The sequence below is a fragment of the Lissotriton vulgaris genome, chromosome 3_1, assembly GCF_964263255.1.
Source record: "Lissotriton vulgaris chromosome 3_1, aLisVul1.2, whole genome shotgun sequence".
In the NCBI taxonomy this organism is placed as follows: Eukaryota; Metazoa; Chordata; class Amphibia; order Caudata; family Salamandridae; genus Lissotriton; species Lissotriton vulgaris.
The window spans coordinates 411,070,390-411,083,179 of NC_141689.1; the positions used below are offsets into that span (position 1 = coordinate 411,070,390).

At 45.1% G+C, this 12,790-nt stretch overlaps 1 protein-coding gene across 1 annotated transcript in view; it reads left to right on the forward strand.

Annotated features, from left to right (window-relative positions):
• The first annotated feature begins 8,196 nt into the window (after positions 1-8,196).
• Positions 8,197-12,790, forward strand: part of NDUFS4 (NADH:ubiquinone oxidoreductase subunit S4) — a 333,599-nt gene continuing 329,005 nt past the window's right edge. The window contains exon 1 of the mRNA XM_086960625.1: positions 8,197-8,378. Coding sequence (XP_086816751.1) covers positions 8,293-8,378 — 86 coding nt within the window. The 5' untranslated portion in view covers positions 8,197-8,292. The remainder of the gene's footprint in view (positions 8,379-12,790) is intronic.

The following is a 12,790-nucleotide window of genomic DNA, read 5'->3' on the forward strand; positions in this document are numbered from 1 at the left end:
CCACCTGTCCCCCCTTAAATCTGTTCTCTATTCAGCAGCTCGTTTCATATATGGGGCCAAAAGAAGCGACCACATCACACCCATTTTATCCACCCTTCGTTGGCTTCCCATCGAGGCAAGATCTATCTACAAGACTGCCTGTATCACTCACAAAGCCTTGCACTCCTCCTCTCCCTGCTGCCTGGCAAATAAACTGAAACTCTCTGAAGGCTCTAGACCAGAGGTCTTCAAACTTTTTGATGCCGAGACCCCCTTGTAAAACCTTTTTAGGCGTAAGGACCCCCTTCCGACAAAAGATTCTAGAAACTGGTACTCCTCATCATCAACAACTATCGACAACCATAAATGCGCCTGTTAGACCTCATGACATCCATCCATCCATCCATCTATCATTCATCCACCCACACTTCCACACATCCATCCATCCTTCATCCATCCACCCTTTCATCCTTCCATCCATACATCCATCCATCCTTTCATCCATCCATCCTTTACCTATCCACCCGTCCATCCTTCCTCCCATCATTCATCCACCCACCTTTTCACACATCCATCCATCATTCATCCATCCATGCAACCTTGTATCCATGTTATGTTATAGTGATTTGTATAGTGAGCGGCTGCCCCAGCCAAGGGGCGTCCCGGCGCTGCGAGCAGACTAATTGCAGAGAGTTAGAGGCGCAGAGAAATGGAAGAAATTATTGGAAGAGATGAGTTTTGATGGCCTTTCTGAAGGCTAAAAGGTCCTGTATACCACGAATAACTTCCGGAAAACTGTTCCATAGCTTAGCAGCTAGGAAGCTAAAGGATCGGCCGCCTACTCTGGCCAGTCTGGTACGGGGGATGATCGCGAGATGTTGTCCCTCTGAGCGAAGCGACCTCCTAGGAATGTACTCCGACAGGAGGGGGCACAGCATTGGGGGGGAGGCGGTTTTAAGGATTTTGAAGGCTAAACACAGTGCCTTAAACTGGATCCTTTTACCCACCGGGAGCCAGTGCAATTCTTTCAAGGCTCCGGATACCGAGGAGTGGCGAGGGAGACCTACCAGCGCCCTGGCTGCCGCATTCTGGACTCTCTGTAATCTGGTGGTTTCGGCAAGGTTCGCCCCCAGTAAAAGAGAGCTGGCATAGTCCAGTCTTGAAAGGATGGTCGCCTGAACAATTAGCTGGCGGGTGCAGCAGTCAAAGAACTTCAAAATAGGTCTGAGGTTACGTAAAATGCCGAAGCAAGTGGCAGCCACCTTTTTTGTATGGTGAGTGAACTTTAGTGTCGAGTCCACCCAGACTCCCAGATTTTTAACGCATTCCTTAGGCTTGGGAGGTTGGCCTTCCATCCTTCATCCATCCACCCTTTCATCCTTCCATCCATACATCCATCCTTACCTATCCACCTGCCCATCCATCCACCCATCATTCATCCAGCCACCTTTTCACACATCCATCCATCATTTATCCATCCACCCTTTCATCCTTCCATCCATACATCCATCCTTCATCCACCCACCTTTTTATTCATCCATCCACCCATCATTCATCCCCCACCTTTTTACACATCCATCCATGCATCCATCATTCATTCATGCAACCTTTTATCCATCCATACATCCATCCTTCATCCATCCATCCACACTTTCATCCTGCCATCCATTCTTCATCCATCCATTCACCCATCATTCATCCACCCACCTTTTCACAAATCCATCCATTATTCATCCATGCAACCTTTTATCCATCCATACATCCATCCCTCATCCATCTACCCTTTCATCCTTCCATCCATCCTTCATCCAAGTAGTGTGGCTCACTGGTTAGAGGCGGCAGACCCGAGAGCAGAGGACGGCCCGGGACCAGGGTTCGATTCCCGGCGCGGCAGGTTTCTGGACCAGGGTCAGCGGACTCGATAATTCTCTCGCCTCGGTGCCCACTCTGATCAGCGATCACACTCGGCAACTCTGGGCATTAGCTTGCCTCATCTTCACTAACGGCCCCACCAGACCGCCGGGGATGCCTGGTCTCACCCTGGAGATACCCATTAAGGGACCATCTCTCAGGGAAGCCAGGAAGGGTTTCGCAGCGGTCGAAGCGCCTTGGGACCCTACGGGTAAGTAGTGCGCTATATAAATGCCTATACATTTACATACATTTACATCCATCCACCCTTTCATCCATCCATCCTCCACCCACCGTTTCACACATCCATTCATCCTTTATCCATCCACCCTTTCATCTTTACATCCATCCACTCATTCATCCACCCACCTTTTCACACATCCATCCTTTCATCCTTACATCCATCCATCCAACCTTCATCCTTCCTTCCATACATACATCTTCCCACCCTTTCATCCTTCAATCCTTACATCCATTCATCCTTCATCCATCCACCCTTTCATCAATCCACCCATCATTCATCCCCCCACATTTTCACACATCCATCCATCCATCATTCATCCAGGCAACCTTTTATCCATCCATACATTCATCCTTCATCCATCTACCCTTTCATCCATCCATTCACCCATCATTCATCCACCCACCTTTTCACACATCCATTCATCCATGCAACCTTTTATCCATCCATACATCCATCCTGCATCCATCCACCCTTTCATCCTTCCATCCATACATCCATCCTTCATCCATCCTTTACCTATCCACCCGTCCATCCATCCTCCCATCATTCATCCACCCACCTTTTCACACATCCATCCATCATTCATCCATGCAACCTTTTATCCATCCATCCTTCATCCATCCACCCTTTCATCCTTCCATCCATACAACCATCCTTACCTATCCTCCTGTCCATCCATCCACCCATCATTCATCCACCCACCTTTTCACACATCCATCCATCATTCATCCATGCAACCTTTTATCCATCCATACATCCATCCCTCATCCATCCACCCTTTCATCCTCCATCCACCCACCTTTCCACACATCCATCCTTCATCCATCCATCCACCCTTTCATCTTTACATCCATCCACTCATCATTCATCCACCTTTTCACACATCCATACTTCCGTTCATCCATACACCCACCCTTTCATCCTTCCATCCATACATACATCCTTCATCCATCCACCCATCCATCCATCCATTCACCCATCATGGGATTGCCATGGCAGTAAAACGCCGCTTCCCCTGCGAATGGAAAGAACTAAAACTCCCGGGATGTGAATGTGCCCGGTTCAGAATTTCCTTCTCTCACTGCTATAGCCTTTCTGGTCTTTTAATATATCGGCCTCCGGGTTGCGATGCCGCCTTTAGGGCCGCTCTCCCGGACGCCATCAGCTCAGAGGCTCTTGGCTGTGCTAATTTTAATGTGCTAGGCGACCTCAACCTGCACTTTGACTGCACATCTCAACCCTCCATCCGGAGCTGTCTAGCCGACTTAGAAGCCTTGCAGCTTTCACAGAGAGTGTCCTCCCCCACCCATCAGGGCGGGCATATACTGGATCCGTTTTTCACCAATTTAGAGGACATAACTATATGTCCACCTACCCAGCTGATATGGACGGACCATATGCTGGTGAAGGCATCTATTCCTATGTCGGAACCTCTCTTCTTGACGCAGAACAAAATTACTCTCATACGTCAGTGGAACAAATTAAAGTTAGAAGACTTCTATCTTCTACTAGAGAAGACACCCTTGCCTCCCTTCTCGGATGTTAATTGTGGCTACGAATCATTCTGCAACTGGATTGCCATGGCCCTGGACTCTTTAATTCCTCTGGTTCGATCCAACTGCCGGACTAAAGTTCATAGTCCTTGGTATGATGAGACCTTAGCGTCTCTTAAGAGAGACTGTAGGCAAGCAGAAAGGCGATGGAGAAAATCTTATGACCCCGCGCTTAAAACCTGCTATCTTACTCAAACTAAGGCATACCATAGAGCGGTCTGTCGAGCCTGTGCCGCCTATTATGCGCAGGAGTTCCGGAACAGCCCTAACCCTCTAAACTGATTTTTAAGGTCCTAAAGGACCTCATGACTAAGAGGGTCACCGCAGCGGAAATATGTACAGACTCCCACTGCGAAAGTCTGGCTTCTTTCTTTATCCAAAAGGTGCAAGCAATCTACCGCACCTTTCCAACTAATCTGCAATATTCGGACTCAGCTGGTTGTCCGATGGGCGATGATGTGATTCTGGACCTGCTGGCCCCCCTCTCTGAGGAGGGGTTTGATTTATTGAGCCAAAAAATCGAATCTGGCTCCCCTGTGGACCCACTTAAACCGGCCCTCATCAACCTGTCGCTGGCTTCAGGGACCGTGCCCACCAGGTGGAAGCAAGCGGTAGTAACACCTATTTTAAAAAAGCCTACCCTAGATCCGGTAAAACCTGAGAACTATCGCCCCATCTCACTGCTGCCGTGGGCTGCCAAAGTCACCGAGGCTCACGTGAATGGGATCCTGGCTAACCATCTCGCCAAAGCCAACATCTTGGATCCCACTCAAAATGGATTTCGTGCAGGCCACAGCACGGAGACTGCCTTGTTGTTTATGGTTGAACATCTGCGCTCCGTGCTGGATACCGGACGAACAGCGGCACTCCTGTTATTAGATCTGAGTGCCGCGTTCGACACGGTGTCCCACGAGATCCTGTTGCGGCGGTTAGAGGAAGCAGGCGTTAGGGGGTCTGCTTTGTGTTGGTTCCTTTCCTTCCTCTCTGACAGATCATTCCAGGTCGCGATCCCACCCGGTAAATCTACCTCTTACCCGCTTACACTGGGGGTCCCACAGGGATCATCTTTGAGCCCCACTTTATTTAATCTATACGTTAGACCGCTGGCTGCGGTAGTCAAACGCTGGGGCCTGACAATGGTTTCCTATGCGGATGACACGCAGCTGGCGGTCACATTAAGTGGGGACTCAGCTGTGGAGGCCCTCAAGTTTTGCGAGGGGCTTCGTGCAGTGGCCAATTGGATGAATCAGAACTGTCTCCAATTGAACACTAAGAAGACGGAGGTCATGGTGGTCCGAAAGCAGCCAGGAAGGTGGAATGATAACTGGTGGCCTCCCGAGTTAGGAATGACCCCCTCTCCTGTAATGGAGATAAAAAATCTCGGGGTCTGGCTGGACCCTACCCTCAGTTTCACCTGACATACTAAGAGGGTGGCAGCCTCTTGTTTTGGCATTATCAGGGGCATCAGACCTGTACTTAAATTCTTCGATGTCCCCACTAGACAGCTTGTGGTCCAAGCCTCAGTACTATCTAGGATAGACTATGCCAGTGCACTGCTAGCAGGAACAAACCAGGCGTAACTCATGCGGTTGCAGCGAGTGCAGAACGCCGCAGCAAGAGTGGTGGTAGGACTGCCTAGGCGTTGTTTGGTCTCAAGAACACTGCAGGCGCTCCACTGGCTGCCTGTTGCTCGGAGGATCGAGTTTAAGGTGCTTTGCCTGGCTTTTAAAAGGCACACCCCCCCCTATATTGATGAACTTACTGACCCCTTATGTCCCTTCTCGATCCCTGAGATCGATGGGTCAGAACCTGTCTGTTGTCCCACGTTTCTTGCTGAGTAGGACTGGCGGCCGCTCCTTCCGAGTAGTAGCCGCAAAACTGTGGAACTCTCTTCCTGCTGAAATTCGGGCACTGGAAGACTTATTCCAGTTCAGACGTGCCATTAAAACTTTTCTTTTTAATAAAAATCTCCGATTCTGCGGCTTTATTGCAATGTTGTGTATACCTTCTTTTGGCGCCAGGACGCCCCTTTGCTGGGGCAGCTGTGCGCGGTACAAAAACAGCTAACATAACATAACATTCATCCACCTACCTTTTCTGTGCCTCTCTCATGGGGGGGGTCAGTATCTCTGCGTCTTCTTTCTTTTTCTTCCTCTCTCATGGTAAGGCATCTCTGTGCTTCCCTGCGTGGGGGGGGGGGCAGACAGGCTGTATAAACATCTCACCGTGAAGAACAGACTCTCAGCCACTTTTCTCCTGCACAGGCGGCAGGTATGAGGGCTCGTGGGACTTGAACCAATGATTGTAATGTCCTTCTGCTGTTTACTGTGTGTTTGTAAAGTGCTCTGTAAATGTAAATGTATTGCGACTTATATAGCGCACGTATCACCCGAAGGCATCAAGGCGCTTGCCTTGGGAAACTGTCCTGGCTTTTCCCTGTGAGATAAACCCTACTGGGCATCCCCAAGGTGAAAGCCAGGCCTCCCGCAGCGGGTGGGCCGCCGTAGTGAAGATTAAGCAAGCTATTGCCCAGAGTTGCAGCGTGGGACTCCATGATTAGAGTAGGCACCGAGGCGAGAATTATCAAGTCCGTGGACATTTTTGGGCTCAGGACCCTGCCGCGTCGGGAATTGAACCCTGGTCCCGGGCCAGACCTCTGCATCAGGGTCTGCCACTCTAATCAGTGAGCCACACTCCTCCACTTCTGATACCTACGGGTTAAACTAGCGCTATATGAAACGTTAAAAATAAAAAGAAACCCCACAGCTAAGTCCATTGAACTCAAGGGGCTACAGACTCCTCCCCCAGATTTCCCCCCCCCCCCCTGCGCGTGTATGCGAGCCCGGCTGAAGCAGCTTCAGGGACACACACAAAGGCACACCAGAGTACTTCACAGGTCTTCAAAAGACCTTTACTTGTTAATGAGGCTTTGATGTTTTTCACCCCTCGGTGTGAATTATTATTATTATTATTATTTAAAATTTTATATAGCGCGCAGTTACCCTAGGGCATCCAATTAGGCCTCCGCCGTGAGCACCCTCAATCAGCCCGATGCCAGGAACTGCACTCTGACAGAATCTGCGACCCCCTTCCCAGGACTCCACGACCCCCCTGGGGGTCGCGCCCCACAGATTGAAGACCTCTGCTCTAGACCATCACGAAATGCGGAAAATGTATTGCTTGAACCTCCCACTTTTAAGAAGGAAAGATAGATGGCCCAATCCTTTTCAGGCAACGCAGTGAGAATCTGGAACTCACTTCCGCCTCAGCTCCGGACCACCACCTCTTCCCAGGCCTTCAAAACTGACCACAAAGTTCTCCTCCTTCAAAGACACTTCCAAATTTAATTCACACCCTCTCTATTATCTGAAGGAAGTCCTTCCATTATAGGAAATTATATTCTACATGACTATAGAAGTGCCTTCCCAGTGTGTTCTTGTGGTTGAGTGTCTACCATTTATTGCAGTATTATACTTCCAGAGGAGCAACTAGAGCCAAATTTCGGGGGGGGCTAAGGAAAAATTTCAGGGGGGGGCTGAACCTTTAATCAGTAGGCAGAGTGGAGGTGCAGGGGCTCTTAGAAGGGGTGAAACAACTGCCAGGCCTAATTAACATTCAAATGGTCTTTTAAAGACCTGTGAAACGTTCGGGTGCGGCTCTGTGTGTGCCCGGGATCTGTCTCATCCCGAGCTGCCACACACGAGGGGGGGGGGGGGGTGGCTGAAGCCCGGTGAGTTCAATGGGTGTTGCGCGCCTGCTCACTTGTAATGTTCTCCTCATGTTTCATTACTGTTCCTATTGTGAAGCGCTCTTTTTATTTATTTATTTTATTTATTTATGCAATTTTATATAGCACAGACTTTACCCGAAGGCGTCAGAGCGCTTCACAATAGGAACAGAAATTATACAAACTGAGAACATTACACGAACAAAAGATTGCAAAAGCAAACATTACGTTACATACGGTAAAGTGATAATTGTGAGCCACCAAAAATACATGAGGTAGTAAAAAGTGACAAGTGTGCAGGCTACAAGAGAAATAAAAGTATAATTTGAGGTATAATACTGCTATATATGACACTCAGGCACAAGAACAAACGTTACGTAGGCAAAGGTGACACTTGTGCAAGTCTCAAAGGTAAAACACATGTGAGAGGAAGCAAACCGTGTGTTACAGGGGCAAAGAGGTGTGTGCAAGTTGCAAAAGGGTACCAAACACAAGTACATGGATAATACTGCAGTAAAAGGCTCTGACACCTTCGGGTAAAGTCCGCGCTATATAAAAATGCATAAAATAAAATAAAAACTCTGGCCGTTACGCAACATCCTCACACATGTCTCGATGTCATTTCACAATAACGTGGTATTGGTGAGACTTTGCGGTTACCTTGGTGTGTCTCTCATCCGCCACATCTCTGCTGGTGTCAGTTTAACTAACACTTCCTTAGGAGTAGATCACATTACCTTGGCGAAGTTAGACTTGAAGCTGATCCTTAGGCGCATGCGCGACGCTGCCTTGCTCAGCTGAGAGCTCCAATTAACGGCTGCGCTTTCATTTCGTCGTCATTTTGACCCAAGACAAGATCCGTAGGAGTATTGCCAAAGATGGCGGCCTCAATGTCACCGATGTTAGGGAAAATCATGTGGATGAGAAAAGCAGCAGTTGCCGCGGTGGGACTGAACCCTGGCAGGTAACGGAGCCCGAAACAATGATTTTACCCCGCTGGTGAAGAGACAGGGATTCGACGTAGTATTAATACCAGAAATACACGCACACTAGTAGTTCTTTCTCTCTTTTAAGTTGTATGTTCCTACTGTTTCCTGACACTTTACAGTTGAGTTGATATGTCCACTTAGCCTACCACGTGCCTAACTCATGCAGTCATATAATTGAATACACGCAGTAACATAGCTCCCACGTCTTCATCTTATGTGAGATTTTCACATTTTAGTGGTTAGTGTAACGTCGAAACACAGTGCATTATGTGTGTTTTTTAAGAGGCTCGTTATCTCGAGTAATCATTCCTTTTTGTGCAGTTTAATGGTCTGAAATCAACCATTATACGGTTCAGTAACCTGGAATCGACCTTCAGACAGCTGCTAAGCCTCTGAAGTGTTCATGCAAAGTCACCGCACTATTTCATTTTTAACCTTGACCATCTTCAAAACACAGGTGGTTCCTTTACGGGGAAGGCATGCTGACAGTGCTTTTGTTTATAAAATTATCTGCAGTAGACTGGGGTGCCAGTGGGCAGCCTGTGTGTTATATTCTCTGTGCAGGGCTGCAGGGATATAGGGATTATGAGGGGGCAGCATTTCTTTACATGGCAGATTAGGGATAGCAGTCGATTTGCATAAAAATGTATGGGGACTGTGATCCTGAGGGGAGTGTGGGCGGGGCAGAGAGATATATGAAAAAAATGTATTCTGTCACTATTTTGTTTGCTTTTCACCTATCGGTAACTACACATAAAATATAATGCACGCACCTTAAATGAAGAGTAAAGACCAGGGAAACGGATCGGAAAAAAAATACACTAATCTGGTAGGTAGGAAAGATCAGGTGGTTAATGTAGTACATTTAGATGTCTGTGTATATAAACGGAGGGTCGCTGATTTAAAAACTGGTGGTGCCCTGGAGAATAGTGAAATGTGCAGCTTTTTAAATGGTATGAAAAAGATCGGGGCTTCAAAAAAACGTAACCATTATTTTTTTCCAAGCAACGTGGCCTATGTAATGCAAACGTAATACAAAAAAGCTAAAATCTTGTGCTTCACACAGCATGCCAGAGTGCCTCTGTAAACTGTTATAGCATCCAAACATGTCACACAATATCCTACTTCCATCCAAAACCAGCTAGACCTCTTGGCCTTGCCAATGCTAGTAAGCAGTATCAGATCAGCGAGTAGCAGTAATTATATTATTGTGACTATTTAGAATTTAAAATGTTTTAATTTATGTAAATATGAGACTGAAATAAACGTTACTGAGGTTGGTGAAAAGGGTAGTGATCTTCAGAGTATTGTAATCGCTGTTCTCCTCTTTACACCGCCTTGCTCTGCAGTCTCTCTGTGAGACGCTTATTCATACCCATACCCTTTTATTTTAGCTTCTTTCTGAAATATTCCATCTGCATATTTCACATCTTTCCTTTCCTGTCGACCGCCCTCTTTTCACTCTTCCCACATGTACTCAGTCTCTGTAGCATTCCCTTTCAAGTAAGACAATCAGAAGAAGAATTAAGTTGTAGCTTTAATCCATGAAGAAAAGCACATCCAAATACTTCATTGCAAACTCTATAAAATCTGAGGCTCACGCATCTTTGACTCACTTTTGTATCTTCACCCACACAAGTAACTAAAAAAAACTAGTTCAAGAGAAAAAGAATTTCACTATGACAATGCACCGTATTTAACAGTAGCTTTTAACACTCTTGTCATTACATATCACCATATTGCATTGAAACTTTTCAGATGTAGAAGGTGAAGGAAAATCAATGTCAGAATCATAATCAGAAGAATCAGTATCATTAACATGAAAAATTTTAGATGGCTGTGAAGAACTTCTATTGCAGAGTTTAGCATAATTCCCCACAACCCCACAATTAGAACATTTAACAGACCTAGCGGGACATTTCTCAAAACCTGCATTGTGGTTCTTATCTCCACAACGATAACCAGCAAAGGAAAAAGAATCATTGTTATTATACGTTTTCCTGGTGAAAGATTTTGAGTTAGAAGACTTTCTCTGAGAATTCCTATCGGATAACTCCTTATTAGTTTTTACCGAAATTTTGCTAACCGTAGAAGAAGTAGTAGTTCCACACTGATCAGCTAAAGCTTTGGAGCTTCTATCAGATAATTCAGCTTTTTTCAATAAAGTTATCACATCCTTCAGACTAGACTCTCCCTCAATCCATAGTCTATCTTGAATACTCTTATTCCTGGAACACACAACAACTTGATCACAAATGAGTTCGTCGTGTAATACTCCAAATTTGCAATGCATGGCAAGCAATTTCAATTGGGAAACCTATTCCTCTACTGACTCATTCTCCAATTGTTTCCTTTTGAAAAATGCACGTCTGGTAACACCAATACATACTATAGGTGAATAATGCTCAGTTAAATCAGAGATTGCAGCTTTAAAAATGTCAATGTCACCTGCTCTCTTTGGTTTCTGCATCTGATTATAGATTCTTAAACATTCTGGACCAAGACTATGTAGAAGCATTCTCAATTTACGTTCAGGAGACAAAGTTCCAACATTGTCCAACAAAGTAGCTATATAATTGAGAAAATATTCCTTCCACTCAGACCACTTAATAATTGGTTCCCCAGGTGAAGTCAAAAATTCCTTAGGTGTACTAATATTTATATTGATGCATGAAGAAGACGAAGCAGTGTTAGAAGAATCACTTGTGGAAGAAGAATTGGTATTGATCATGCTTGTTTCAAGAATGTAAAAACAAAACCAAAATAAAAACCAAAATGTTGAACAAACTTACAATGCTGGTCGAAATTGTTGAAAATGCTGAATAAATACGTTGAAACCGAAGAAGAAACAAGGTACTGATGGGCTCCAAAAGAAATACGAACTTGTAATTCAGTTCGAAGAAATTCAAGATGGCGGCACGTTTAAAGCGCAAGGTTACGCAACGTGACCTCTGAATTGCCAATCAAACCGCATCTCGTACGTAACATGTCACTAAGCAACGAAGAAGCGTGGAGGTGCGAGCGCTCGTTCCAGGCACACACGCGTTGCTAAGCAAAGAATTGAAGGCGAGTGCATTAACGGAATGGCAAAATCGAAGGTAAACATGTAAATAAAAGTTTACTTATCCGGGATAAAATTGTTAAAAATAGACGAAGTAAAGTTTAAACATGAAGCAGGGAGTCTACTCACATATTTTCCATAAGAATTATGACAAAACCAGCAATTGTAGTTTACTTTCGATCCAAACAGAAAAAAAAATGAATACTCGTGCGTAATTGAATCAAGAAATTGAAGAATGCAGCTGCTCTATTATTCCCTTGAATGACAAAAAAAAAAATCCAAGAAGAGAAAACGAAAAAAATAAAAAAAATTTGCAGGTTCTTTTGAAGTATCCCAATCGTCGCCAATTTAATGTAGCATTCCTTTTCAAGTAAGACAATCAGAAGAAGAATTAAGTTTTTTGCTTTAATCCATGAAGAAAAGCACATCCTAGTACTTCAGTGACAGATGGTAGAATAATTAGTAGTACATCACAGAATTCTAACAGTGCTCTGTAGAACACAGAACACCAGCATTCAAAAGGATACATGCAAGCATGCAAGAACGAGACATTTAAAGGGAAACACAGGATACTACAGTCTCCTTGCATCCTCTTCACCCTCCCACTCACGAACACAAAACACACCCATTCATCTTTAAGCATCACATTCGCTTTTGCTTTAACCGTGTCAATATTTCAACAGTGTTGTACTTTCTTCACTCAGTTACATATGTATTCACAGTTAAAACTGGCTCATGTCACCGTTGCTCTGTGCACTTTGAAGTGGCAAGGATTGGGTGAACATATATTTTTAACCCATTTAGTTCCCATTGACGCCCACATTGACAGGCACAGTGTAGAAATAACATTGTATCAAGAGTTTTCAATCGTTCATTGTCATGAAAATCCACCCACTACCTGAAACTACAGATACTAGTGGGGACCCAGTTCACAGCACGCACAATACAGGAGTGATATTCTTCATGAAAAACTAAAAAAAATAACCTGGAAAAGCAAATACTTAGGGAAATAAATTAAAAGCAAAATATGTGAAATGTAAACAGGAGCAACACTACAGACGTTGATCAGCCTATTGGCTTTTGCAATCATTGTTAACATGACAATGTTGAGAAATCATTAGGCAAAATAGCACCACTTCTTACCAATATCTTTGTGCTGCTGCTTTCAATCATTGTCCCCACTCATTATCCACACAGTACTCACTTAAGCTTTATCAGGAATGTAGGCCCACAAATCTACAGTGTATGGAGAGCAGGACATATTACGCAAGGTGTGCTTGCTGTCTAATTGGAAGAGAAGGTTGAAGGAACAACTAAAATTTAACA